Here is a 27,987-nt window from a genome sequence, read left to right as displayed (position 1 = left end):
ATCATAAAACTAAAAAAAATTCCAAATCTTATTAAGGCTCCTCTAAAAGACAAGTATTTTATTATAATATATATAATTTATTTACTCAGATTACATAAAGAAGCTTATAACTACTCTAGTTTCATTATATGCAATATAAATGATTTTAACCAAGAATGATGCTCACATGTATAATACTTTACTATGTACAATGCACAAATGCTCCAATTAATATATATATACATATATATATATTATACAAGTTTTAGAGCATGAGGAACGCTACTTTACAGTTTACGAGTATATCTGCCCCCACCATTGCATTACCCCCCACTCCCATTTTCATGGGGCGGGGATGCATTACCATATTCACATACATAATAACAACGCTCAACAATTAAAACAGCTAGCTAATGCATCCTAGTGTGAGGAACATGCAGTCTTAGTATACCCATCCACCATGCTCACTTACCAGTTTCCCTTTTGGCTGTGCCAATATTAGGTCGTAACCTCTGACTCATTCATCCTAGTGACCAATCTATTTGAAGATTATCTGTGAGCAGCCAAGTAGCTCACAGATGATGAAAGAAATAATGTAAACCAATACCTCAATAAATTTACTTGCACTCGAATGTAAAGTATCTCCTTAAAGATGTAATATTTATATACAGTACTGAATAGTTATATATGCTAAATTAACATTTTAAGCAGATGCAAGTCACAATAATGTTGCTGACAATTTAGACACCCAGCCCACAAATCTAAAAATAAAGTTGGCAACATTTTGGTCTGTCCCTGGTCATTATTGAGTCAACCTGATGATTATCCAGGATGGACTGAAGTGTCCTCACTTTATTTTTACATTTGTAGGTTGGGCGTTTTAAAATTTTAAGAAAATGTACGTTTCATTCTATTGCACCAAATTTTCAGATGCCGAACATTATACAGTATTACACTTAAAACACAATGTTGCGACTTTGTCTTCCCATTTGATAATTACCAAAAGAAGGCACCAAGCCTTTGATAAATAATTCAGAAACAAGGAAAACAATGGTAGGTAAAAAATGGAATGAATGGTGGAAAATGGTAGTCGGAAAGTTGGTGAATGGAATGGTAGGTAATTTCAGTAAATAAAGGCATTAGTGAAAAATACTTAATGGCTGTTAACTGGCACTAATGATTTTCCTGACTAGTATACTAAAACATTGGATATTAATTTAATGGCTCTCCACTTAGCAGTAATTTAAATAATAAGCACCTGATATGCCATATATAAAATTATAATATTTTGCTATTAAAGCTGTATGACTAAATAAGAACATATGACCAACTGATTAAAGACTAATGAAGGTTACAATTTACATTGGTAAAAATATGTAAGTACAACAGTATATTTTCTTTGAAAAATACAAGTTTCCATTAAAGTGTAAACCAAAAATATAACCCATGCATGACTATTTTAAGTGAAAGAAAAATAATAAGATCACAAGGAAAGATGAACTACTGTAGTATTCTTTATCAGCAGCAGCTTTCATAAAGCAAGTTGCATACATCAAGACTTTACAAACATCTCAAGCAAAAATCAACACTTTTATTTTCCAAAATAATTCTCCTTACACCATGTTGGAAAACATCAAAATGTCTATGTAAATAAAAGCTTATGAAACATTTCTAGTCATTTAAGATATACAACACATACTTCTTCGGTCACAAGACACTGCATTACAAAAACACAATCTAGTACACTAAACCTTCATTCACATAATAAAGTTGGGTGTACTAGGCTTCTCTAAGATGAACTTGAGAATAACAAGTACAGTATTACCAAAGTATCACAATTTTCAAGACAAAAATTACTCATTACATATAAAATCTTTTGGTTAGCTAATATCAATACTAGTAAGGAATTTCCATCAAATACTAAAATGGACTCTGTCACAAGAGCTACGAACATAAGACATCATAAAAATGACATCACACACTTGTACGAATACATCAAAATGACTGGGACAGTAAAGACATGTAACTATAACTGATCTCTCTGAACAAATGAATGGCTACAATGCAGTTGTCTACCAATGAAAAGAAATTATACATACAGGTATTAAAGTTTGAGGTCCTCAAACAGTTCATGCTTGCATGAGTAGTGCAAGGTTGAAAGAAGAATGTTTTGATAACCAGATTTAAAATGCCCTTCACTCAATTTTTTTCAAGTGGAAAGGCATTAAATTTTAAAGGTCTAATTTACCCCTGTATATCAAATTTAGCTTAATAGCAAACAAAATACTGTACTGTATAAAGTATTGAACCCTTTTCTTTAATCATGGTCCTAATGATCAATTGAACCAAACTTTTACTCGGCATAATGAAAAATGCCAGTAACCACTTTTAGAATTTCATTAGTTATACCAGGTAATAGTTAAAAAAAATATATCGGTCATAAAATGCACCATTCGAGAAGAGGATTCTGGCCAAGAGTTCTGCCCTTCCCAAGTGCAAATTAAAAACTAAACAATAAACATCAAGATTAACAATTGAGTACTTACTCATTACATTGCCTCAGCCTTGCCATTATCTTGGATGTTTCACATATTTGGTCAGCACCTGTTGTTGGGATTTAGGCCTCGAACCCAAAACTGGAATTAGTTAGGTTATTCTGCACCACGATCCAGCAATCATTTTATATGCAGGTTCTCGTTACTGCTGGCATCCAGCTCAATACCTGGCGCACACGCACATTAGTTCAGCACTACCTCTGACATCACACATTATATTTATTAATGCCTATATTCATTTATCTAATGTATCTTTACAGTGGCCTCTGCTTAGTTATACACAGTACTTAGCTAAATGCATTGTACTTGGGAGCAGTTAGTGACTGAGCATTTGCAGCATATGCTTGGTGATGGGTACAATATTTTGTACGATTCTAATGACAAGTATTACCATACTCATGGTTCGGTAATAGCATAATTTGATCATGCCAAAATTACAATACATTATCGAGACATTATAAGCCTTTCATGACATGTATCCTGCACATTTTAGCTAAAGCACTTAAATTATTGTGTGTTCTCCTTGGTACTGTCTTTATGGAGGAGGGCAAGTCTATAACGAAGTGTTATGGATTTTAAAACACTTTAGCAACATAACTGCCTTTCATTATTCATTAATATGTTGCCAAAAACAAATACAGTATAAATCTCTTGCTTTCCTTATACTGTAGTTGTATTTCAGTCCAACCACCTTTTGTTTTAAATAAATTTCTTGCTCAATTTATTTTCCTTTATTTTTATTCCTTACATTCCCCAAATTTCCAAGAACTTGAAACTTATGGAATCTGATGGTACGTCCATAACATTATGAGGTATTACTGCACAATTCCCAAATTAAAGACAAAATTACAATGTATAACTAATAGGAAAAGTTGAAGAATAAGTCCCTACCATAGGACATTCAGATAACCACAGACTGTAGAAGAAAACATATTGCTATATCATTCACAATTCAGATATTGGCCTCTAAAACACACCCAATCTGTTTTATAAATTAATGCAATGGTTCAGAATAAAAATTTAGCAAGGAAGCGTGGCTGCTGAGCAGTAAGCCAACACTCCGTGGTGATTTCCACTAGTAATTCTCAACAGGGAGTTCTAAGCCAATCGGTTAACTACTAGGTGATTAAAAATTTAATATAGTAACATTAAAGCTTGAAAAAACAAAATCCGATTAAAACAGTAAAAATGAAATACGTAAAGAATTTAAATAAAGCTGAACATGAAGCATTAGTTCAGTATAGGCTGGTTTATACGAGGTAAACTAACGTTCATCTGCATCTAGCAGGTCCAATTAATATACAAAAAAAAAAAAAAAATATCCATTAGTAATTAATATTTATGAACAGTTGAAAAACAAATACTGTACTGTATATGATGGTGACTTTATTACACTACTTGCCCAAATTTTGCAAAATATACTGCATAAAAATTTTCATACAATACCAGTATTTAGTTTATTTTTATAGTGAATTCATACAAAAGAAATCACTGTTGAAGATTACAGCCAGCTATCATTCTAAATACAATACAATATGAACATAATGCTGCAACACTGAATTTATGCCCAACAAATGGCCTACAACTTTCAACTATTTTATGTCCAACTCCACCTTTCTTTTGACTTTAATAAAATATTGATTTATAGAGATACTGCATATTGAATACCTTCACCCCCTTCCCCCCTCCCAAAATTTTTGTCACTGTACACTTGAATTTGGATTAAATAATGTTCTGCAAAAGCTTAAATGACTATGATTGTGAGCTTGTTTACAGAACATATAGCCCAGAGGCACCAAGTATCAACAGCATGATACTGGTAGATAGCTGCATGCAATAATGTGTCATTTTAAACATGACTGACTGCAGTTGTTACAGTGCCACTTGAAGCTCCTATTTATATCACAAACTATATTACATTCCATTTGGTATATTAATAAAGTAAATTTAATCATAATTAACAAATTTGTACAAAGAAAAACTTTTACTACGAGGCCTGGGCGATGACCGGGCCGTGAGGACGCTAAGCCCCAAAACCAACATAAAGTAAAGTACATCATTCCAGTGGTCAAGGCTAATGAAAATTACATACAATGACAATGAACAAATCCACAACTTGCCTCCACATAAATCAAATGAATATTAAAAATTTACAGGAACAAAATTTCCTTCCAATGCCACCATCTCTTGAACTCGCAAATTTTACACTGACCATTTTCCTCTCAGTTACTAGCCCAGACAATGAGACCAATCACCAAGGCAATCGTGAGGCAGGTAAGTGTGATTAGAACCACCTTCCGTCTAGATTTATCCTGAAATAATAATAATAAAAATAAATAAATAAATAATATTGTCTGATGATATACTGAATAATTAAAATGATTACATCCAGTATTATAACCACAAATTTTGTAATGAAAAAGGTATTGTATGTAAATTACCAACACAAATGTATTTGTGTGTATCAATGTTATGCACTTTTTTTTTTAAATTGATAAAAATACACTATGGCATAATATAATTGCAAAAATCAGCGAAAAACAAGTCAGTGACACTGAAATAATTAGATATAAATATATTTAGGCAATTGCCGCCAGCCCCATAGCCTGGGCGACCTTTACAGGACATCTTAACCATCAACACTTGTGAATCAGTGGCACCACTGCCTTTCTCCACCACAGCCAAAGTAAGCTAAGTAAGCTACTCGTACATAGCAAATCTGTAGAAATTTTCCGTGATCAGGAAATGCATCATAACAATATTGGGAAAAAAATTTATAATTAATTTTTTCATGTGTACCATGGAGTTGTCGCACGAAAAAGATGGGCAGTGAAGGGGTTATTGTAATTCGAAACACAGGTGTTGGCTCCAACAGTATTCGTAAATGCACCAACATGTGCGAGTGTGAAAGTACTGGAAGCTACTATCAAAAGAAGCCAGGAAGACAAGTGTGCAAGCATAGAAGCTTATGTCAGTAGATGTAGGGTATGTTATTTTCATATTCATCAAAGGTCTCAGTTGGCATGTTTTGTGCCAGCAGCAACAAACATTCTGATAAGCAAGCAATTATCAACAGGACACACTTAAGCCAGTATGGCTATGTAGCTCCGTTAAAAGAATATTATAGAGATCATAGATATTTAAATGCCAATACATGAGTAAAAGGACTTGAGCAATATCAAAGGATTCATTAAATATTTTACTGAAGAGCATGTGATGCATAGGAACAGTGACAAATCAAAATTTTCAATCATCCTGAAAATCAAGATAATCAACAAGAAAGCAAGCGACTGTTAGCGAAACACTGCAGGTCCAACATTAAGCTACAGGTCTCTGGTCAACATGAGACCAGACACAGACATGAGCTAATCTGTGGTGGTAATATGTAATGGCCACAAATATTCCCCAGTTTCTTATTTAAGTAGCAGGTCACATTTTATAGTATGTAATATAGTATTCATAGTAGCCAATTATCTCAGTAGCTATCTCTCCAGTGATTCTGGATTGCAAAGATGGAGGAGAACTTGGAAAAAGACGGGGAATGCAGAAGTGCCCACATCCTGCAAGGATGTGGTACAAGCATGAATAGGGACTACAGAAAAGCCGTACAAAGCACTGAAGGCATTACCGATCTTGAAGATCTTTTAAAAATGGAACACCAATTTCCACATAAAGTATAGTACAAGCTCTGGGTTGGGAAGGGAAGGAATGCTCCCAATCTGAGGTCCAAGTCATTGTGATGCAAAGCATCAAGATGACAAAAGGTCAAGGGGAAGCTGATGAATACTCTGGGCATCCACACTTCAGTTTAGACAAGAGTGTAATTCAAGAAGAGCTATCTGCACCCCAGGAGGTACGTGCAGGTAATGGATATGTGATGCTGTTGATGTAAAAAATCAACCCCCAAAGTTTTGTATAATCCTTCTAGACAAGCTTCCATAAGGGGTTGAAGGCAGATGGTTGACGAAATGCTTCTTACTTAAAGTCATAGAATGAGTTTCCCCAGAAGATAATTTAAAGCCATGCCAGGTAACCCAGGAAACACTGACAATTGCAAACTGGAATCAGCACTGACAGCACTGAAGATTGGGAGAAAATTTATAATGCAACAGCAAATAGCGAGGTTGTCAACAAAGTGCAGAATACAAACCCTGCAGGACAGACTTTTGGGCACATTTCCTTTCACCTGATGCACCTGTTTTGCTAGCAGTAAAAATAGATGCCTGGAAGTTGGCTAACTGTTGTGGGTTGCATTCTATAGCCAAAAAAACAACAACAAAAAACATACAAGATACCTTAAAATAGAAGTTTTTGTTTTCTGGTGGAGGGAAAGGAGGGCACTTGCTTTTATATTTTTATTTATTCATTCACTCTCACTCATTAAATACACATGCCAACACCCATTCAAAAAAGCATGTGTTCATAATTTATACAGAGAACAAATACACATTAATACATACAATAAATATTTTTTATAAGCGATTAGTTGGAATCAGGTAGAAATTACAATCAAGATTCAAATTTCTTGTTATGTACCAAGTAAGCCTTCACAAAAATTCCAATCTCCACCCAACCTGTTGTAAAAATAATTTAGGTTCCTTACTTGGAGTTGATGGCAAAAATCTCTCAAATATGCATTTAAGATTTTAAGTTCAACCCCAAGGATTATGTAATATTTTTACGACAGGTCAGAGTCCAATAGGCTCGGTGAGGACTGCTAGTTTATGCAAGGCATGATATATGAAAGTATTAATTCATCTTTACAGAAACTGAAATTTAGTCTAATTCCATCTTATCTGAAGACAAACTATACATGCATTTGCATAAGCCTTTTTTATGCAAAACAATGCATCATTTACTGCAGTGTACTAAGACTCACCTGAGCCTGACGAAGACCAAACAATGAGCCCAATAATAATGGCCAACAGTATGATACCAATACCAACAAGGCAAATCTTCTTTCTACGTGCTTTGTTCTACAAAAAAAAAAAAGAGAAATTATAAAATTAAAATAATTATGTTGAAATGTGCTGGCCTCTTGAAGACTTGTGTGACGGTCCGTCTAATTACCCAGAGCTACCCAAATCTACTCAAAGCTACCCAAAGCTTCCTAGTATTACGTGAGTAATGAAGAAATATGATATATTTACTCATTATAATGTTGGTGCTGAAGGTAGAATATGAAAAACATTTTTACTCTGAAATAATATAAGGTTATAACAAAATTAGACGAAACTAAATGGCATAAGAGGCCATAGAAAGTCGACGATCCAAGCAACAATGTTGTGGAGCGACTTATCCAAGATATATTGTTGCATACAGGTTATATTAAGTTAGGTTTGGATAGGTTAGGTTTAGTTAGGTTACGGTTATGTAGTAAAGTTAGGTTTTGTCAGGTTAGGGTTATGTAGTAAAGTTAGGTTTTGTCAGGTTATGTTTGGGTAGGTTGGCTAAGATAGGTAGGTACAGGAGGCTGATATGCCAGCAAACACTCTTCAGGCAACAATGTGTCTTGGATAAGTCGCTCCACAACACTGTCACTTGGACCGTCGACTTGCTTTGGCATCACCAGCAGTTTATTTTTGTCTTAATTCGTTGTGAAATGATACTTTTTCAGAATAAAAATGTTTTTCCATGTTCTACATTCAGCACCAACATTATAATGAGTAAATATATCATATTTATTCATTACTGTACTACCATAATGTTAGGAAGCCTTGAGATGCTTGTTAGGAAGCTTTGAGAAGCTTTGGGTAATAAGATGGACCCCTTGTGTGATGCTTTTAGCACTACATTCTTACATATTTGTAAATAAACATGATTACAGTAAACTCTTCAATTAAGGCAATATAACACAAAAACAGAAAAATTATTGAAAGTGAAGATCAAGAAATAGGTTTGTATCCTATGCCCAGGAAGTTATGTAGTCTGTAAACACACCTAGGTGATTACACTAGTTTGAGTCTGAGACAGAAGGTCACACCCCCTTGTGTCAACACCTGCATCAGAGGAGCTCCAGGATTTTTCTAAATTCCTAAGTATTGTAGAACAAGTTGATGATAGTGAGGGGTGTCCCGAGAAAGATAAAGGTGTAGTGCTTTGGAAAAATGGGTGAGAACACAAGTGTGCCAAGGGAAGTGAACAAATTGGATGAGAAAAAGTTGCCCCTAGTGTTCACAGTGCAGATGACGACATTCAAGATGGCCGCCGGCAAGAGGCAAAACAAAACAGAGCTAGAGTTTGATGGTTTCAATGAAGAAAGCATTGATATAAGCAGTCTACACAACTAGTTGGCAAAATCAGATATTAAAGTGAACCATCACATAGAAATAATCCAGCAAATTAAGACGAAGTAATGATAACTTGAGAAGTATTAGGTCTTGAGGGGTTAGTGAAAGACTTATGCATGGAAAATAATCATTTAGAAACAAATTGCAGAGCCATGGAAGAGGAAAATAAACTCTTGAAAATGGCTTTGGAAGAAGTTAAAAAAAAAAAAAAAAAAAAGTTAAAGCAAATTTAAACATAAATGACTACAATAGGTTAGGTAAGGAAATCCAACAGGAAAAACAACTTTTGTCAGTACAGATAGAGGATGTTACACAGGGAATAGAACAGTGCAAGAAGGATATGCAACTCACCTATGCACAAGTGGCCAAGGAGAGGGAAAAAATAGAAGCAGTAATGGAAGCCAAACACTGCAGCAACCAAGATAAAACAAACATTAGTCTGGAAGTCAGAAAGAAACTGGCATCAAACCCGAGAATGGTGCAAAACATAGTTGATCGAGGCAAGTCCTTAATAATTTTTGGTTTCAAAGAAAAGGAGATTACATCTAGGTCAGAAAGAGCTGTAGAAGAAGTGAAAGTAGTAGATAAAATTGTTGGGCTAGTGGAAGGTCTTGCAACCATAGATTATGTCTGCGACTACAGGAGAATTGGCAGGTACGTAAAAGGAAAAGATCAACCTTTGAGAATCACCCTAAAAACGGCGCCAAACAGATGGAAGTAGTACTAAGGAATGTTAGGAAATTACAAAGAAATTATAGTCATTAAAAAGAGATCTTTCAAGAGAAGACAGAGAATCTGTAATTGAACCTCGTAGAGGCAAAACGTCTATTTGAGAGCAGGAACAAAAAAGTAATAAATTCTGTTTTCTACAAAGTGATAGGGGTAGGCAAGTCAGTAAAATGGTACAAAAAGACAAACCAACAAAATCCCTAGAGAAAGGGGTAGTGAAGAATAAGGAGAGGGGGGAAACATGTTCCTGAAAATTGTATACATGTACACCAACATAGATGGGGTGAGATCAAGGATACTGGAGTTAAGTGATGTAATACAGCTACAGATGCCAGACATTGTTGCACTCACGGAGACGAAATTTGAAAATGATATTTTAAATGGTTATATTCCCAAGGGTCTACTCGGTTTAGAGACAGGAGAGAAAAATTTAAAATGGCGGTGGCGTTGCTGTGCTGGTGAAAGAACACCTAAAGGTAAATGAAATAATGATTGCCAATCCAAGAGAAGTCGACATAATAGCACTAGAGATCTGCAATCAGGATGATAAACTAATGATCATAAATGCATACAGTCCACTGCCATGCAACACATGAACAGAGGAGGAGCTAGATAATAAACGAGAGGGTCTTATAACAATACCGAGAGATTATAGCAAGAACTGATAAAACTAGATCACGAATGCTGGTGGTTGGCGACTTCAACTTCAAATCCGTAGACTGGGAGGCATATAAAGCTAAAACAGAGGATTTTTGGACTTGTAGATTTGTAAACCTCATCCTGGAAACATTCATGTTTCAACATGTTAAACAAGCTACGAGGATGAGGGAAGGGGATGTTCCCTCCATGCTGGATTGATATTTATCAGGAAAGAGGAAGAGATATTTGACATTCAGTACCTTCCTCCCATGAGTAAAAGTAACCATATCTTTTTGGGAATAAAGTATGCAGTGTATTATAATCTGGAAGAAAATAAGGAGGTTGAAGCAGTTAAAAAATCTGATTTCAGGAGAGGACAGTGTGGGGAACTTAGAAATGTCTTTAAGGCATTTGACCGTTAGGAAATGAAGTAAATGAGATGTATGTCAAGTTTTGTGAAATATATGATAAAGGAACAAAAAATGTATACCACAGCAGATATGCAGAACTAGGGAACAGGATTGGTTTAACAGAAATTGCGAGAGGACCAGAGACCAAAGGACAAAAAATGGAATCAATATAGGAAAAGGCCAAATCCCCAAACATACCAGCGATACAAAGATCCAAGAAACAACTACACGGCAGTGAGGAAAGAGGCAGAAAGAAATTTAAAAAAAAAAGGATAGCAGACAAATGTAAAACAGAACCAGGCCTATTCAATAACTTCATAACAAATTGCATGTAAAGGATAATATTCAGAGGTTAAAAATGAGAAACAAATTCACGGAAAATGAAAAGGAAATATGTGAAACTTTTCATTTAAAGTTCCAAAAGTGTTTTTGTACAAATTAAAATCTTCAGGGAACCGGACAATAAGAATTCCAGAGAACATAGAACACAGAGGTGTCTAGAGATGAAGTGAAAAAAATGCTCCAGGAGCTAAGTAAGAACAAAGCAGTTGATCCAGATGGAGTTTCACCATGGGTTCTGAGAGAATGTGCACCTGAGCTCACATTGCATTCTACTTAAACTGTTTGTTCAGGCCTCCCTGAATACAGGAGTCATAGCAATTGTGTGAAAAAAAAAAGGCTAACATAGTTCCAATCTACATAAGTGGCAGCAGGGAAGATCCCCTCAATTATAGTCTTGTATCACTGACAAGAGTACACAAGTCAAAATATTGGAAAAATAAATAAAATGTAATGGGTAGAACAGCTGGAGAAAAATTGCATAATATCAGACAGTCAGTATGGTTTTCGATCTGGAAGATACTGTGTAAAAAATTTACTCAGTTTCTATGATCGAGCCACAGAGATTTTACAGGAAAGAGATGATTGGGTTGACTGCATCTATCTGGACCTTAAAAAGGCTTTCGACAGGCTTCCAAATAAAAGGTTGTTCTGGAAACGAACATATTTGACAGGTACAGGTAACACAGGTAAACATCTAACATGGATGAAAAATTTTCCGATAAAAAAATGAGGGCAATAATCAGAGGCAGTGTGTCCGACTGGAGAAATGTCACAAGTAGAGTACCACAGGGTTCAGTTCTTGCACCGGAAATATTCATTGTCTACATAAATGATCTACCAAATGGAATACAGAATTATATGAACATGTTTGATGATGATGCTAAGATAATAGGGAAGATAAGTAACCTAGATGATTGTCATGCCCTTCAAGAATACTTTGACAAAATAAGTATATGAAGCACCATTTAGCAAATGGAATTTAATGTGAATAAATGCCATGTTTTGGAATGTGGATTAGGAGAACATAGAAATAGACCCCACACAACCCATAAATTATGGGAGAAATCTTTAAAGAATTCTGATAAAGAGAGAGATCCTGGGGGGATTCTAAATAGAAAACTATCACCCGAGGACCACATAAAGAACATTGTGCGAGGAGTCTATGCTACACTTTCTAACTTCAGAATTGCTTTTAAATACTGTACATGGATGGCGAAATACTAAAGAAATTGTTCACGACTTTTGTTAGACCAAAGCTAGAATATGCAGCGATTGTATTGTGCCCATATCTTAAGCACATCAACAACCTGGAAAAGGTGGAAAGACATGCTACTAAGTGGCTCCTAGAACTGAAGGGACAAGAGCTATGAGTAAAGGTTAGAGGCATTAAATGCCAAAACAAGATATATGCAAGATAGAAGAAAAAGAGGCAATATGATCACTCCATACAAAATAATAACAGGAATCAATAAAATTGATAGGGAAGATATCCTGAGACTTGGAACTTCAAGAACAAGAGGTCATAGTTTTAAACTAACCAAACAAAGCTGCCGAAGAAATATAGGAAAATTCACTTTCGCAAACAGAGTGTTAGAGGGTTGGAACAAGTTAGGTGAGAAGGTGATAAGAGGCTAAAACCATCAGTAATTCCAAAGTGTTATATGACAGAGTGCTGGGAAGATGGGACACCACGAGCGTCGCTCACATCCTGTAACTACATTTACGTAATTATACTTGGGTAATTACACTCTCCACCACAATGAAGTGGGTTCCTATGGGGAAAAAAGTTAGTCTCTCTGAAGATGGAATGAGCATTTGAAACAAATTCACCAAGAAGGTAGAGATGTGGGACTCCTTAGAGGAAGGGTAAAACAGAAGATACTGTATTGATAACAATACAACTTCAATCAAGCTAAAATAGAGACATTGTGCAGGAGAGAATATTAATGGTGAAGGGAAGCATAGGTTTCCTTTGAAAAAATATATTTGTTAGTGAAGTACTGAAATATATAGGATGATTTCCTCTGCTTACTTCACATAATCAGATATATAGTATAGAGAGTGCTGTATTAAGATTAATTCTATCATTTTGTATGGAAAAGGAGATGAGAGAGAGAGAGAATGAACAACAAATCATATTAGTTTTAATCACCAATATAACTTTTTTTAATGGAAAATTTATTAAATATTTGTATTGATGAGTTTACTGTACATCTTATCACACAATGCATCAACACTAACACCTGATAAATTAAAAAAATATACTGTATGTTGTATTCAGCAAAATAACATTTAATAAGCATCATACTGGATACTAAAAAAGCTTTTGGAATATATCTGGAAACAATCGTTATTCTTGTATTCCAGCTATAAAACATAGATAATAGATTTAATTTCATATACTAGCAGATTATATCATACTGATAGAACATGCTTAAAATAACCATGCTCATACTGTACACACAAGCCCCGTATAACTGCAATAATACTGGATATTGTTGCCAAAAGGCAGCTCTGGCACAAGAATACAATTCTTTCTGTAAGAATGCTCGTGATGCAGAATGAAATCACATGAATGTGATGAATCTATGAATAAATATTGATGCAGTACAATGGCATCAAACCTGCACCTGAGGAGTTAAGGGGTGTGGATTCCTCTCCATCGTACCTCAATATTTATTCAATACTCTTGGTCTCATTATTCACCCAAATCCCTGAGCTTGAATTTAATAATCAGCAACAAATTTAACTAGGTATACTGTACTATCATAAGGGTGATCAACAAAATACTGTATTTCCCATGATACAAACAAGGTACAGTAGTTAAATGAGTGCCCACTTGTCAATGCTTATATATATATGGTAAGTGCCTATAAAGGGCAAAATCTAGATCGCTTTGCTCCATACATACTTAGCTCCATACACTTATTTTATCCAAGTCTCTTTGAAGGGCATGACAATCGTCAAAGTTTCTTATCTTCCCAAGTACAGTATCTTAGCATCATCAGTAAACATGTTCACTTGTTCTGTACTCCTTTTGGTTGGTTATGTAGGCAATGAACATTACTAGTGCAAGAACTGAACCCTGTGGTACTCCACTCATGACATTTCTTCTGTCCGATACAGTGCCTGTGATTACCGTCCTTATTTTTCTGTCAAAATTTTTCATCCATGTTAGAAGCCTTCCTGTCACTCATGTAAATCCAGTTTCTAGAACAACTTATGTAGGACACTTTCAAAAGCCTTTTTTAGGTCCAGAGTCCAGATAAATGCAGTTAATCCAACCATCTCTTTCCTGTAAAATCTCTGTGGCTATATCATAGAAACTAAATAAACTCATTACACAGGATCTTGCAGATTGGAATCCATACTGTCTGTTATATAATTTTTTTCCAAGTGTTCTACGCATTAAGTTTTAATTGTTTTCCCAGTTTTTTACTACTGCACTCGTCAATGATATAGGTCTATAATTAAAGGGGCTTCTTCCCTACTGTCACTTTTGTAGATTGAAACTGTGTTAGCTTTTTGCATACATTTTACCAGGGCTTTTGTAGATAGATACACCTGAAAAACCAATTGAAGTGGAATACTCAGCACGGGTGTGCATTCTCTCAGAACCCATGGCGAATCTCCATTTGGGTCAACTGCTTTGTTTCTACTTAGCTCCTTGAGCATTTTTTCCCACTTAATCTCTACACAAATGTATGTGCTCTATGCTCTTGGAATTCTTATTGTGTCCGATTCTCTGAGAATTTCATTTTGCACAAACCCACTTTGTAACTGTTCATTTAATGTTTCACACATTTCCTTTTCCGTGAATATGTTTCCCATTTTCAACCTTTGAATTTTATCCTTTATCTGCAATTTGCTTTTAGTGAATTTATAGAAAAGACCTGGTTCTGTTTTACATTTGTCAACTATCCCTTTCTCAAATTTTCTTTCAGCCCCTTTCTCACTGCTCTGTAGTTGTTTCTTGTTGCTTTGTATTGCTCGGTATGATTGAGGGTTTGGCCTCTTCCTATTTTGAATCCATTTGTGTGTCTTTTGGTCTCTGGCCCTCTCATAATTTATGTTGAACCAATCCTGTTGTCTAGGTCTGCACCTATGTTTTGGTATAAATTTGTTGTGCTTTTATTATATATTTCACAAAACTTGACATACATCTCTCATTTACTTCCTTGCCTAACAACAAGACTTTCCAATCAAATTCATTAAAGAACTTTCCAAGTTCCCCTCAGTGTCCTCTCCTGAAATCAGGTTTTTTAACCAATTCACTTTCCTCATTCTCTTCTATACTTTAACACATTGCATACTTTATTTCCAAAATAACTTGGCCATTTTTGCTCAAGAGGGGAAAGAATATTCTGAATGTCAAATATATCTTCCTCTTTCCTGGTGAATATCAAATCCAGCATGGAGGGAACATCCGTTTCCCCTCATCCTTGTAGCTTGTTTAACGAATTCGTACATGAATGTCTCCAGGATGAGGTTTATGAATCTACAGGTCCAAAAATCCTCCGTTCTAGCTTCATAAGCCTCCCAGTCTATGGATTTAAAGTTGAAGTCACGAACTACCAGCAGTTGTGATCTATCTTTATCCACTTTTTGTATAATATCTCCTATGATTGTTATAAGGGCCTCTCATTTATGGTCCAGCTCCTCTCTTGTCCATGTGTTGCATGATGGTGGACTGTATGAATTTATGAGTATCAGTTTATCATCCTGATCATAAATCTTCAGTGCCATTATGCCAACTTCTCGTGGATTGGTAATCATTATTTCATTTACCTTTAGGTGTTCTTTCACCAGCATGGAAATGCCTCCAATTTTCCTAATTTTTCTGTCCCCTCTCCAAACTTGTTTTTTCTGTCCCATTTTCCTGTCCTGTGTGTGTTCATGCATGTACACACAAGTGCATTTGCACAAATTTATGTGCACTTGTGCATAAAATAAACATTAGCAGTGTGGTTGCATTACACAATACTTAAATCAGTCAATTTATTAAGCTACTGCTCAGCATATATAAAATATTAAAAGTACCTGATATTGCCTAGCTTGAGAGAGTTGAGTGGATGCCTGTGACACGTGAACCTGGGCAGCTTCAACGTTGGCCTCGATGGAATCAACGATCTCACCTTGTTCATGAACCATTGTTGCCAAGTCTTTGAAGATTTGATTAACATCCATGATGTCAGACTGAAACATTGAAAGGTTTCATGCAAAAAAAAACATAAACTTTAAATAGTCAATACGAAGCTGTCAAGAAACATTTAAAAGAGCATAATGCTTCCAAACAGAATACAGGTACTACTACTACTACTGCTGCTGCTGATGTCAACATGAGGGAGAGGGGAGGGTCCCTTTACTATGTCAGAAATATAATTCTTGTTTCCATGGTCTTAAATATAGAAGGGTCGAGTGTAAAGAAATGCCACTGGGAGGTTCCTCAGTAGCTTCCCAATGCTTAAGAATTTAAATCACATTAAATCTTTGAAACTTGCACTGTCTACTGGAAACAAGAACCAGAATTCACTCAGTGGCACAGGTGAGCATGGGGATCAGATTTTAAGCCAAACCAAGAAAGCCACCCATTGAAAGTTACAGGCAAAAATAAAACAAACTACTGACCTTAGTAAGAAAATAGAAAGTAAAGAAATAAGTCAGCAGTGCATCAACAACCTTAGCTCTTACTCAATCAACTGCCACCAGGTGACAGCACAGGTCACCTGGTGTCCTGATCTGCTGCCACCCTTACTAATGTGGCACCCAAAGTGCCCCCCAAATTCCAATAGGAAAGGAGAAAAACGGTGCATAAACTGAGAGCAACTGAAAAACAAAAGATATTAGGCACCTAATATCTTTTGAGATGCACCTTGCTTGCCACCAAACATGGGCGAATGCCTGGAGGGTTGCGATTTCAAAGCCGAAGGGCTAACAGGTGGATCGACACCCGCTAAAGTAACTGGTGCACTGGAAACCCCACCCTGATACAAAATCTGAGCAAAACAGTGCCAAGAACAGACTAAAACCAGGGCCAAAGCATTTGTCTTGAACTGAAACACCTGCTGGAGATGTAGAAAATATGTACCAATTGTAATAAAAGCTCAATTCACTTCCACCTCTGAAAAATAAAGCAAACAGTAAAGAAAGTGACCAAGCAGATTTCTGAAAAAAAATCAACACAGTTTGACATCAGGCACAATGAGTCACACTGTCAGTCACCATATCCTGCAGAAGCAGCAGAGGTGACTTTACCACCTTGGCAAAGCATCCAAAATAGTCATAGTACACGACATGGAAGAGGTGGAACACATGGAAGATATAAATGGAACCCATGGAAGATAAAAGGAGCTCTTATGAGCAGAATAGAAATGAACTTCTGCCAAATGGGTCCAAGCCTTTCAGTTTACAGCAACCCAAGCTGCAGACAATCTGGGAATTTGAATGGAAAGCTGCCACACCTCATCATCATGGGAAAAGGGAACATACGAACAAGGCACAATTAACAATACTAAAACAGGGAGCTTCCAGAAAACCCTTTGAAGACTGGAGCAACTTCTTTCCACTAAAATCTGAGTGCAACAAAAGAGTATCTGCCTCTCTGTGGAGAACAAGAACACTAGCAACAAGAAAACCAGAACCTTGTATCATAAGTTTTCTCCACCAGTGGTGGAGGACCTAAACTGGAAAGAATTCAGATTCAGTTTAGACTCCTACTTTAAGACTGGCATCCTACTATTCCAAAAACTCGCTCCAAAGTACTGTATTCCATAAAAACAATGGAGGAATGGTTGAGGACGGAGTTGGCTCGGTATCTGCCATTAACACTCATTTATGCAGCACCAGAGGATGCCAGTATATTCACCACCTTTGGTGGTGCTCTAGGGCTTTGAACCTAGGCCATTTCAACACCCTGACTGTCACTTGGTAGCAGTTGGGTGAGCTGGAGCTAGAATCATTTACCCTTCCTATGTATCATTTGCTTTATTTGTTATTCCTTATTAAGAGTAATGTTTTGTTTTGTTTTGTTCCACCTGTGACTTTCCAAGTGATTTTTCTCAATTTTTGATCAATTTCTTATTCCCCATGCTCACCTCACTTCTGTGAGTGAACCCGATTCTGATTCTGATCCTGGTTGTACAAGTCTACAGCCTCATTCATTCATTCAGAATACCCACTTTCTATACTCTTTGGCAACCTCAATGAACTGAAGAAATACAAATTTACTTCATAATCATCCCACATCATTTAAAATCATTTTCATTTTTAATGTTTGCAATGACAGCAGGATTATTTCATATAGTATACAAATTAAAAAACGAGCTTACTTCTAACTGGCGTATCTGTGTCTCTCTCTCCTGCAGTGCCTGCATTTCTTGTTCTTGCTCCATTTGAATCTGCATTTGTGACTGCTGATTCCGACCTTTGAGACCTGTGTCTCCCAAGTCCAGAAGGGCCGCCCCATGACTTGGATCCTCTGAATCACACAATATTCTTAATAATAAAAATAATTTAAAACTGAAGTTTAAATACTTTACAAGAGTATAGTACTTAGCAAGTTTATTAAATATTATGTTATGTCCAATTACCCCCCCCCCTTTTATCACTATGTATCCTTTTGAACACTATGTACACTGTCTTAAATCTTTATGATCCTATGAATCAAAAGTGATAGCCTCCACACTAACCAAAAAAATGAGCATCAGAATCCGCTCGAGCCTTTTTAAGTGCCTCCTTTTCTTTTGCTGCTGCTTGTCGCTGAGCATTTTGGAAGTCATTCAGAGCCTGGAAAAGTACGTGTACTGTATATAGAAATTGGAAACTATAAGGAAAGACAGTTCTCTTTTCACCAATATTTAATCATTAAATTGTAACAAAATTACAAGCATTTCCTTAAAAAACAAATGCAAATGATCCATACTAATACAAGTTGCCATACCTGAGAGAACTCCCTCGTAAGTCGTTCTGCCTGCATGTGCCATGTTCGAGCATCCTGACCATGGGGTACTGATAAGGACTTGAATGTTCTAAGTTCTACAGTTGTGTCCTTGGCCAAACCTCCAGTGTAGTGCTGTACCTGGTGTCTAAGTATATATTATAAGCGTTAAGATTTAATTTTATTTGTTATGGATTTAGGTAAAGGGAACAGGGTGGAGATGTGGTGGAAAACTATTACTGAAATAAAGGTAATTTGCAAAATAACTGGTTTTACTCAACAGGAGCAATAAAAATATATTTTATAATTCTAATAAGGTTGAAGGAATGAATGTTGATGAAATACAATGTTAAAATCATTCAATGTAGGTCAACCAAGTGAAATATTTTCATCTTTTTCACTAAATGATAAATCTAAAAGTTTGGATAGTCTTATTATGAGGAAAAAAAATTACTATGGAAAAAACGGCTTCAGAAGTTACTCACAGCTGAGCTCGCAGCTGTTGATTATCTTGATCTGTGCCTAGTTGATTCACCAGCTGCTGCATAGATTTAACTGGAAAAAATAACCAGTCATACTTCAAAAGGATAAAGAAAATCAGGCAGGATCACAACAAAAACATATAAAAAATCTATACTAAACATCCACATCTGCACAAATATGGTAACGCATATTCACACATACATTTGTGCTTTTGTGCCAATGACTACAGCCCATTACTGACTCTATAACTGATATAATTACCTTGTGTTTTATGTATTTTTTGGATTGTATTTTTGCATTATGACACCTCCCAAGCATTTTAGATCATTATGCATTGTATTTGTGGTAAAGAAGTGGTGGGAGTATTTAATAGCAATGTTCATGTAGATGTCTTGTTGAAATAGGAAAAGGTGAAGTTAATGAGGTCTCAAATGCACACATTTTTTCCCATATAACCTCAAATTTAGTGTGATAATTTATTCTAAATAGGGTATTCCAAGATCACATCTTATGCAGACTGAGAGTGCTTGTATTATACAACAGATTCGTCAACAACACCATTAGCTACATTTATAAGGATAAAAATCCAACAATTGAAAGATACATTTAATTTCAACTAAAAACTGCATTCAATACATACCATTTTGAGAGATTTTCTGTATATTTGAACCAATATTATGTGAATATTTCTGAAGGTCACCATTTTGGGCCCCGCCACTCTGGTACGATGTCATGCCATCCATGCTTGCCCCTCTTGATTAAAAGAATATAATCTTTTTTTACTCAGGCCTATAAAAGTAAATAAACATTTATTTATCCAGCAATATATATATATAGGGCAGCATTACAGCAGCAATGCAAGTAGAAATTGCTCAAATACCTGTATATACACAATCATGTACATCCTTAAATTTTCCAAATTCCAACCACGACAGCTTATGTAGAGCTTTTGTCCACAATTTGTAATATCCACACATGACCTTAACTCTGATCTATATACAGTATCATATAGTACTACAGACTAACTATATTGCACTCAACTTTATGAATTTTAATTTGAGCAAAAACTATAAGCTTGAGTACAATATGACCTGCGGTACACTGCAATTTCCCTTTAAGGATAACTTTATGTTAGACCCCATCTACTGCAAACAGATTTGTTGTAATCAACCTTGGCTATTTATTGACAACAATTATCATCTAAACTACTTTTGGCAATTGTTTTGCCACATTTTTGCCTGCAAAAAGAGAGAGAGAGAGGCAATGGTAAGATTTACCAATAAAATTATCTTAAGTTACCAATTGAATTACCTTCAACTCCTACCACAACTCAGCCAGTTGTTAAAGGCCAGTCCTTCCTCCAGGCTGCCACAGCCCATTTCCACAGTACTCTCCAAACCACAATAAAAATTCTCATAAGATCCTACATAGAACTTGCTATGAAACTCCACCTTTTGGAACCCCTAAAGCCAATTACAGAACCTAGGCCTAATTCAGGTAAAGGAGGGAGGGATAAATGGAAGAGAAAGGAGTAAAATAGAGAAATCTGGAGGAACCTTGAACCTGTTACACACAGCACTCATCATTTAACTACTTTTACTTTTATTAGTACTAACTAATTAATTACTTTTATTAGTACTAACTAATCAATTACTTTTATTAGTACTAATTAATTACTTTTATTAGTACTAACTAATTAACATTATATACAGTACTACATCCCTGGGATTTAATTAAATAGTTTGTAAACAAATTATAATCTTTCTATATCATAACCCAGTGTTAAGTCGTCCATCTCTGAAATCGCGTGCTCTCAGGATGGCCCAATTCCATGTTCAGGTCCACCCAATCTGCCCTGCCCAAGTAACTACGCAACCCCTTATAATCTGCTCTACATCAAATCTAGTACAGTATTCTATTAGCATTTTCTCTTGCACAACTTGTGATCCTTAAGCAAGACATGAATGGTTGGACACATTTCCTTTCATTTGATGCATCTGTTCACCTAGTAGAAAAGATTGGCACAATACTTTGCATTCCAAGAAAGATCAGTGGTTGTGCACCTGGAACTAATTTTGTCTACCGTTTCTCTATAATTTCCAAGCAATTTCTCACTCCTACATTTCCCTACATCATTCCCCTTTATTATTATTATGGCAGTTAATGGGTTTATTCCTATTCTTGTCTCTTATGATATAGTCCATCTTATAGGATATATCACCCATTCCAGCCCAAGAAAAACACCAAAATCCAATTTTTTATCACTTTTACAAAATTCCTAGTGCATGTACTAGACCCTAGTCACCAGATATTGCAAAGTACTTACAATTTACAGAGAAAAGTGTAAGTACTTACACTTGCCACCCTTAGTTACAACAGAGAAGGGTGGCAACGGTCTCTAGCCTAAACTACTCAATACCTTTGAAGTATATATATTTTTACCTCAATAATAAAGCTCTAAACTTGAACCTGACAAATTTATACAGAATCCCTGAAATCCTGGACAATTAGCTGTCAACACTACATCAGTCACTTGACAGCAGTCCCCACAGGAAAATTGGTAGATAATTCTGTCAAGCTAACAGTCACTTCCCCCATCAAGCTCAGTTACCCCCCTTGTTATGCCCTTCAGCTCGAAGTTAGACCCATTAATACAAAATTACACCCATCACGCTGGCCGTCACACCCATCCAGCCGACAGCTGCCCTTGGCAAGCTGACAGTTACCCCAAATAAAGCTGACAGTTAACCCAGTTACACCCACTACTCGTCAACGTCCTGCCAAGCCCTAGTAAGTAAACTCATCACCTCCTTCAACAAGGACCCTCATAACGGCACCTACGCTAACTCTCCATCCCACTAACCGCCCACCACAAGCACCCTCTCCTCCAAGGTACCTGAAAAGTGAAGCAGAGAGGTGCTAAAGGGTAGAAAAGTGTAAATATACAAGTCAGGTGACTCACAGCGACCCAGCTCCCTGCGATGTGTCTCTCAGCTGATGCTGTCATCGCCGGCCTCCTCTAGTGTCGTTTCCATCATTTACATCCATATTATCAAATATATTTATTATTGTATGCGTACTTATTATTGTATTTTAATCAAATTAATTCATATATTTTTTATTGTCTTGTATGCCACTGTATTATCTGTCAAGATGGGCTTATGGGATTTTTTTATACAATACGGGGTCAGAACCTTGTATAATTGCCGATATTTCACAAAAATGTTTTTTTAGTAAAGAAGTGAATAACCTCACATGCTACTACGAGTTTTTTTATGTGATAAAGTATTCACATATTCATGCTCTTTTGGCTAATGAAGCTCTGTTACACAGCAGTTGCCCATCATCGGCAAGGATTGTTATACATCTGGCAAAGCTTCATGACATTGCTGATAAAAAAAAAATATTCTAGGATAAAATAGCATTAATTAATTTAATATCTTAAGGCCCATGAATTCACATGTCACATTCAGATATCATGATTATAAATTAAATACCTAATACATAATAATTAGGGCATAGTAATAATAAAATTATCCAATTTTCTCCCTTGTCACTATTTTATTAGTTACACTTTTCTCATTATCTAGTCTAAATATTCTTAAATAGTCTTCTCCATTCTGGCTGCATGCAAACTGGCATTAACCCCGAATTAAGTCTGCTATCACATATCTACACTAACCATTCATTGTGTGTACGTCTGATACCATACTACTTGTGTTAAGGAGTAATGTATATGTTTATCTCTCAGAATGTTCGGTAATATGTTTATTGTTTGTGATGTGTGTCTATGTATGTATTAACACGATGTACTGAACGGGGTGAGAATAGCTTGAGCTATTCTCACTATTCTATTCTATTACCTCATCCCTTTGTGCGTATTTTACCTCAATAAACTTATTTCAATTTCAATTTATTTTATTTTATTTTATTTTATTTTATTTATGCATATACAAGAATGTACATAAGGAATGTGAGGATACAATTATGGTAATTACAGTCTTGTAAAGCCACTAGCACGCGCAGCGTTTCGGGCAGGTCCTTAATCTAAGAAAATTTTAAGGAGGTAAATACTTGCAAAATTTATAGACAAAAAAATGATAACAGATTACATGGAATGAAAAAAAAGATGAGAGAAAATTATAGGTACAGTATATTAAAGCACATAGGTAGCTATGATTGATTGCAATGACAGCTTAAAATGGTAGTTGACAACAAATTGGTAGGCACAATACAGCAGAAACAATATAAGATTGATTGCAATGACAGCTTGAATGGTAGTTGACAAAAATTGGTAGTCACAATACAGCATATGGCTAGCACATAAAAGAAGACAGCAATGAACACAATGATAAGGTTGTTTGATATTACATAAAAATTAGGAGATTGGGTACCACTAGGTACAGAGCAAATTTAAAGCTCCGTGTAGGAAACTAAATAGATGAAGTTAGGTACTTCTTGGTTTTGCTTTTAAATAAGGCAAAAGTTTTACAGTTTTTCAATTCACTAGGGAGTGAGTTCCATAGACTAGGTCCCTTAATTTGCATAGAGTGTTTACACAGATTAAGTTTGACCCTGGGGATATCAAAGAGATATTTATTTCTGGTGTGGTGATAATGGGTCCTATTACATCTGTCCAGGGAGAGTTTCAGAGCATGGTTTGCATTTAAGAACAGGGTTTTGTAAATGTAGTTGACACAACAGAATGTGTGGAGGGAGTTAATATTTAGCAAGTTTAGAGATTTAAACAAGGGAGCTGAGTGTTGTCTGAAAGCAGAGTTAGTTATTATTCTGATAGCAGATTTTTGCTGTGTGATGATGGGCTTAAGGTGGTTTGCAGTGGTAGACCCCCATGCACAGATACCATAATTAAGATAGGGGTAGATTAGTGCATAATATAGTGAGAGGAGAGCAGAGTTAGGAACATAATATCTGATTTTGGAGAGTATACCAACTGTCTTAGAGACTTTCTTAGTTATGTGTTGAATGTGGGTGCTGAAGTTGAGTCTCTTGTCTAGGAATAGGCCAAGAAACTTGCCATCATTTTTATTACTGATGTTAATGTTGTCTATCTGTAGCTGAATTGCATTTGATGATTTGCTTCCAAATAAGATGTAGTAAGTCTTTTCGATGTTTAATGTTAGTTTGTTCGTTGACATCCATAAGTGGACTTTTTTTAATTCATTATTCACAACATTATTTAGTGTATGTGGGTTGAGGTTTGAGTAGATAAGGGTAGTATCGTCAGCAAACAATATAGGTTTGAGAATATTAGAGACATTAGGCAGATCGTTTATATATATAAGAAATAGAAGAGGTCCTAAGATGCTGCCCTGTGGCACTCCAACGGTAATTGGTAGAGTGGAAGAAGTTGTATCATTGATGGTTACATATTGGTGTCTGTCACTAAGATAGGATCGGATGTAGTCAAGGGCAAGGCCTCGGATTCCATAATGCTGGAGTTTAAGTAAGAGGTAGTTGTGATTAACAGTATCAAAGGCTTTTCTTAGGTCAATGAAGAGTCCAATCGGAAACTCATTTTTGTCAAGGGCTGAGTAGATAATGTCAAGGAGACTAATGATTGCATCATTGGTACTCTTTTGGGACCGGAAGCCAAACTGGCAGGGGCTGAGTATGTCGAATTTTACAAGGTAGGAATAGAGCTGTTTGTAAATGATTTTTTCAAATATTTTTGATAGAATGGGTAGATTTGATATTGGTCTATAATTGTTTATGTCCGCCGGATTGCCTCCTTTATGGACTGGCGTTACTCTTGCTTTTTTGAGGATATCAGGGAAGGTGTGACACTCTATAGATTTGTTGAACAGTAGTGCTATGGGTGGGGCAAGGGCATGGGAGGCTCTCTTGTACACAATGGACGGAATTTCACTGGTGTTCCCTGCCTTGGTTTTTAGAGAGTGTATGATGGACACAACATCTGCCGGGCTGATTGGTGAAAGGAGAAGAGAGTTTGGATAGCTGCCTGAGAGATATGTGTTAATATGTGTCTGAGTCTGTGGGATTTTACTGGCAAGATTAGCACCAACCGATGAAAAGAAACTATTAAATTCATTTGCCATTTCTAAATCAGTTGACGGTATATCCCCATCCTTGTAGAGTTTTATTTGGTTATGTGAGTGTTGTTTAGTTCCTAGGATACTAGAGATAGTTTTCCAAGTGTTTTTCATGTTGCCTTTTGCTTCATTGAATCTATTCACATATATGCAAGTTTTGCCTTTCTTATGATACTGGTAAGCATTGATGAGTACCTTTTAGCTACTTCCTTTGAAACTAGGCCAATCCTAACTTTCTTTTCATATTCATGTTTCTTGTTGATTGAGTTGAGAATGCCACTTGTGAGCCATGGATTGTTTAATCTTTTGTCAGTTACTTGCTTTGTAAGAAGGGGACAATGAAGGTTGTAGAGGCTTAGAGTTTTGGAGAGGAAGAGGTTAGCTAATGAATTTATATCATGGGTATTATTGAATTCAGAATCCCAGTTAATATTGTGAAGTGCCTCTGTAAGATTGTCTAAAGCTGATTCACTGTGTAGCCTAAATGAAAGTTTCTTGCTTTTTGGTGGTGTTATGTCCATGTTAGCTATGAGAAAGGTAGGATAGTGGTCAGTTGTTCTGTCGTAGATTATACCAGATACAAGGGGAGCTGTTATGTTTGTCCATATGTGGTCCAAGGTAGTGGCTGATGTTTGAGTGACTCGGGTAGGTTTGGTGATAGTGGGGATTAGCATACAGGAGTTCATGCTGTTAAGGAAATAGTCAACTTGAGAGCAGTTTTGTTGACCAGGTTAATATTAAAGTCTCCTCCCAGAATGATGTGGTTTTTGTTGAGATTGTTGTTTATAATAAGATTCCTTAGGTTGTCTGAGAAAGAAGCTATGTTAGTATTGGGAAATCTATAGATGGCTCCAATAGTCAAAGAGGATTTAAGGGATTTAATTGTAAACTGAGCAAAAGTATATTCACAGTAGTCATCTCTGTCACTAATAACACTGTTGCAGATAAATGTATCTCGGTAATATATAGCTGTGCCACCACCTTTTTTATTAGGCCTACAGTTATGAATGGCTTTATAACCAGCTAAGTTGTAGAGTTGGGTATAGTCTTTATTTAGCCAAGTTTCTGTTAAAATAATGAACGATAGGTTAGTACCTAGTGCTGTGAGTAGTGCATTTAAATCGTCAAAATGTTTACCAAGTGATCTAACATTTTGGTTATAAACTGATAGATAGGTGCTATTTTGGAGTTTGTTTTTAGCCTGGTGTGCTGTGAAATACTTACAATAATGATGATCAATGTGCTGGTTGGTATAGATATGAGACAGAAGATTTTGATCAGGATCAATATCAGTGTGCATAGAGATACAGAGGGATCACGATACAAGATACACGATAAAGCAAAACACAAGAATAAGAGCAGATACAATAAAATAGTAACAATTTAGAAGTAAAATAAAGATCCAATAGATAGCCAGGGAGGACACAGAAGTTACATAAAATAAAACACAAAAAATCAGTAGAGACTGACAATATAAATGTAAAATAAAAAATAATAAGAAAAATAATAATCATAAAAAAAAATGATCTTGAAGATAATTAGCTTAGTAATGGTTAATTAACAGGGAAATAAAAAGCCCTAGGTTTAGTGACAAGGGGATTAACTAAGAACAAATAATTAAGAGTATAAAACAGGCAAAGATGACAAACAAAAAATAAAGTAAAAATTAAAATAAAAATAAAAATAAACACCTTTGGAAAGGAAAGGCAGAGCTTAAGTACACTTTGGTTGTATGTGAGACTACAAATTATGTTCTGGTTATTCAGCTGATATCCCACAGTCATCCAGGAAAGAAGTGAGGTGTGCCTCAGTGGTTATGACATAAGTTTTTCCAGAGTCAGTCTTCCTAGCTATTATTTTACCATCGCGCACAAAACAATGTTTAATAGCAGTGGATCTATTGCGAATTCCACGTAGTTTAAATAAGAGATTTTGTCTGAATCTGGTAAGACATTCGTTCACATAAACCTTGGATTTCCTAGCGACTGCAGCAGTGATAAGGTCTGACTTGCGGGAGCAGCTATCTAACTTCACGCGTATCCTTCTGTTGTTTGCACCAGATGATTTGGTACCCACTCTATAAGCTGACTTAATGTCTCTTGCTTCGATTGAATAATTCAACTTAGTACGCAATTCCTGGATCACGATGGCAGTACAGTCTTCTCTGTCAGTTTCATGGGGAAAATCCTGTGATGAGATGATGACAGAATCAAGGAGCTTAAGTTGGTCTGATTCGTCTTGGGTTGCAGTGTGTTGCTGTTGTAGGGAGTTAAAGTGGTTCTCTAACTTCAATGAACACTACTGTAGTTACTTCACAGCAAACCATGCAAAAAAACAAACAAACTCCAAAACAATGCTAGCCTATCAGTATTATCAACCAAAATGTCAGATCACTCAATAAACATTTTGATGATACAAATACACTACAGAAGCAATAGGCCCTAAGCTACCGTTCATTATTTAAACGGAAACATGGCTTTAAGACTACAATATACCCAACTATACAACTTACTTCCTCACAGCAAATATGAACATAACACCATTGGACAC

General features: G+C 35.9%; 1 protein-coding gene across 6 annotated transcripts; it reads right to left on the bottom strand.

The window, feature by feature from the left end:
- Positions 1–56: 56 nt before the first annotated feature.
- LOC123755244 (syntaxin-7) lies at positions 57–27,987 on the bottom strand. Of its 6 annotated transcripts, none has more exons than XM_045737711.2 (9): positions 27,950–27,987; positions 20,004–20,116; positions 19,366–19,435; positions 18,884–19,028; positions 18,633–18,729; positions 18,273–18,421; positions 15,985–16,140; positions 7,414–7,510; positions 57–4,846 (listed from the first exon to the last, which is right to left on the bottom strand). In XM_045737711.2, the coding sequence occupies exons 1-9, from the start codon at positions 27,970–27,972 to the stop codon at positions 4,842–4,844; spliced, it is 855 nt and encodes a 284-aa protein (XP_045593667.1). In that variant the 5' UTR covers positions 27,973–27,987; the 3' UTR covers positions 57–4,841. The 6 variants fall into 6 exon arrangements, with proteins under 6 accessions (XP_045593667.1, XP_045593676.1, XP_045593653.2 ...); XM_045737720.2 differs by lacking the exon at positions 27,950–27,987 and adding an exon at positions 22,326–22,463 and having other exon boundaries at positions 20,004–20,152; XM_045737697.2 differs by lacking the exon at positions 27,950–27,987 and adding an exon at positions 22,326–22,369.

This window comes from Procambarus clarkii, chromosome 55, assembly GCF_040958095.1.
Source record: "Procambarus clarkii isolate CNS0578487 chromosome 55, FALCON_Pclarkii_2.0, whole genome shotgun sequence".
Lineage (NCBI taxonomy): Eukaryota > Metazoa > Arthropoda > Malacostraca > Decapoda > Cambaridae > Procambarus > Procambarus clarkii.
This window is presented reverse-complemented; position numbering and strand designations above follow the sequence as displayed.

Excerpts from the sequence above, each read along its gene's own strand:
- LOC123755244 (XM_045737711.2), bottom strand. The coding sequence starts at position 27,972 with ATGTTCATATTTGCTGTGAGGAA. Across the intron at positions 19,029-19,365 it reads CAACAGCTGCGAGCTCAGCT|ACACCAGGTACAGCACTACA; the intron begins GTGAGTAACTTC and ends ATATATACTTAG. Across the intron at positions 18,730-18,883 it reads TTACGAGGGAGTTCTCTCAG|GCTCTGAATGACTTCCAAAA; the intron begins GTATGGCAACTT and ends GTACTTTTCCAG.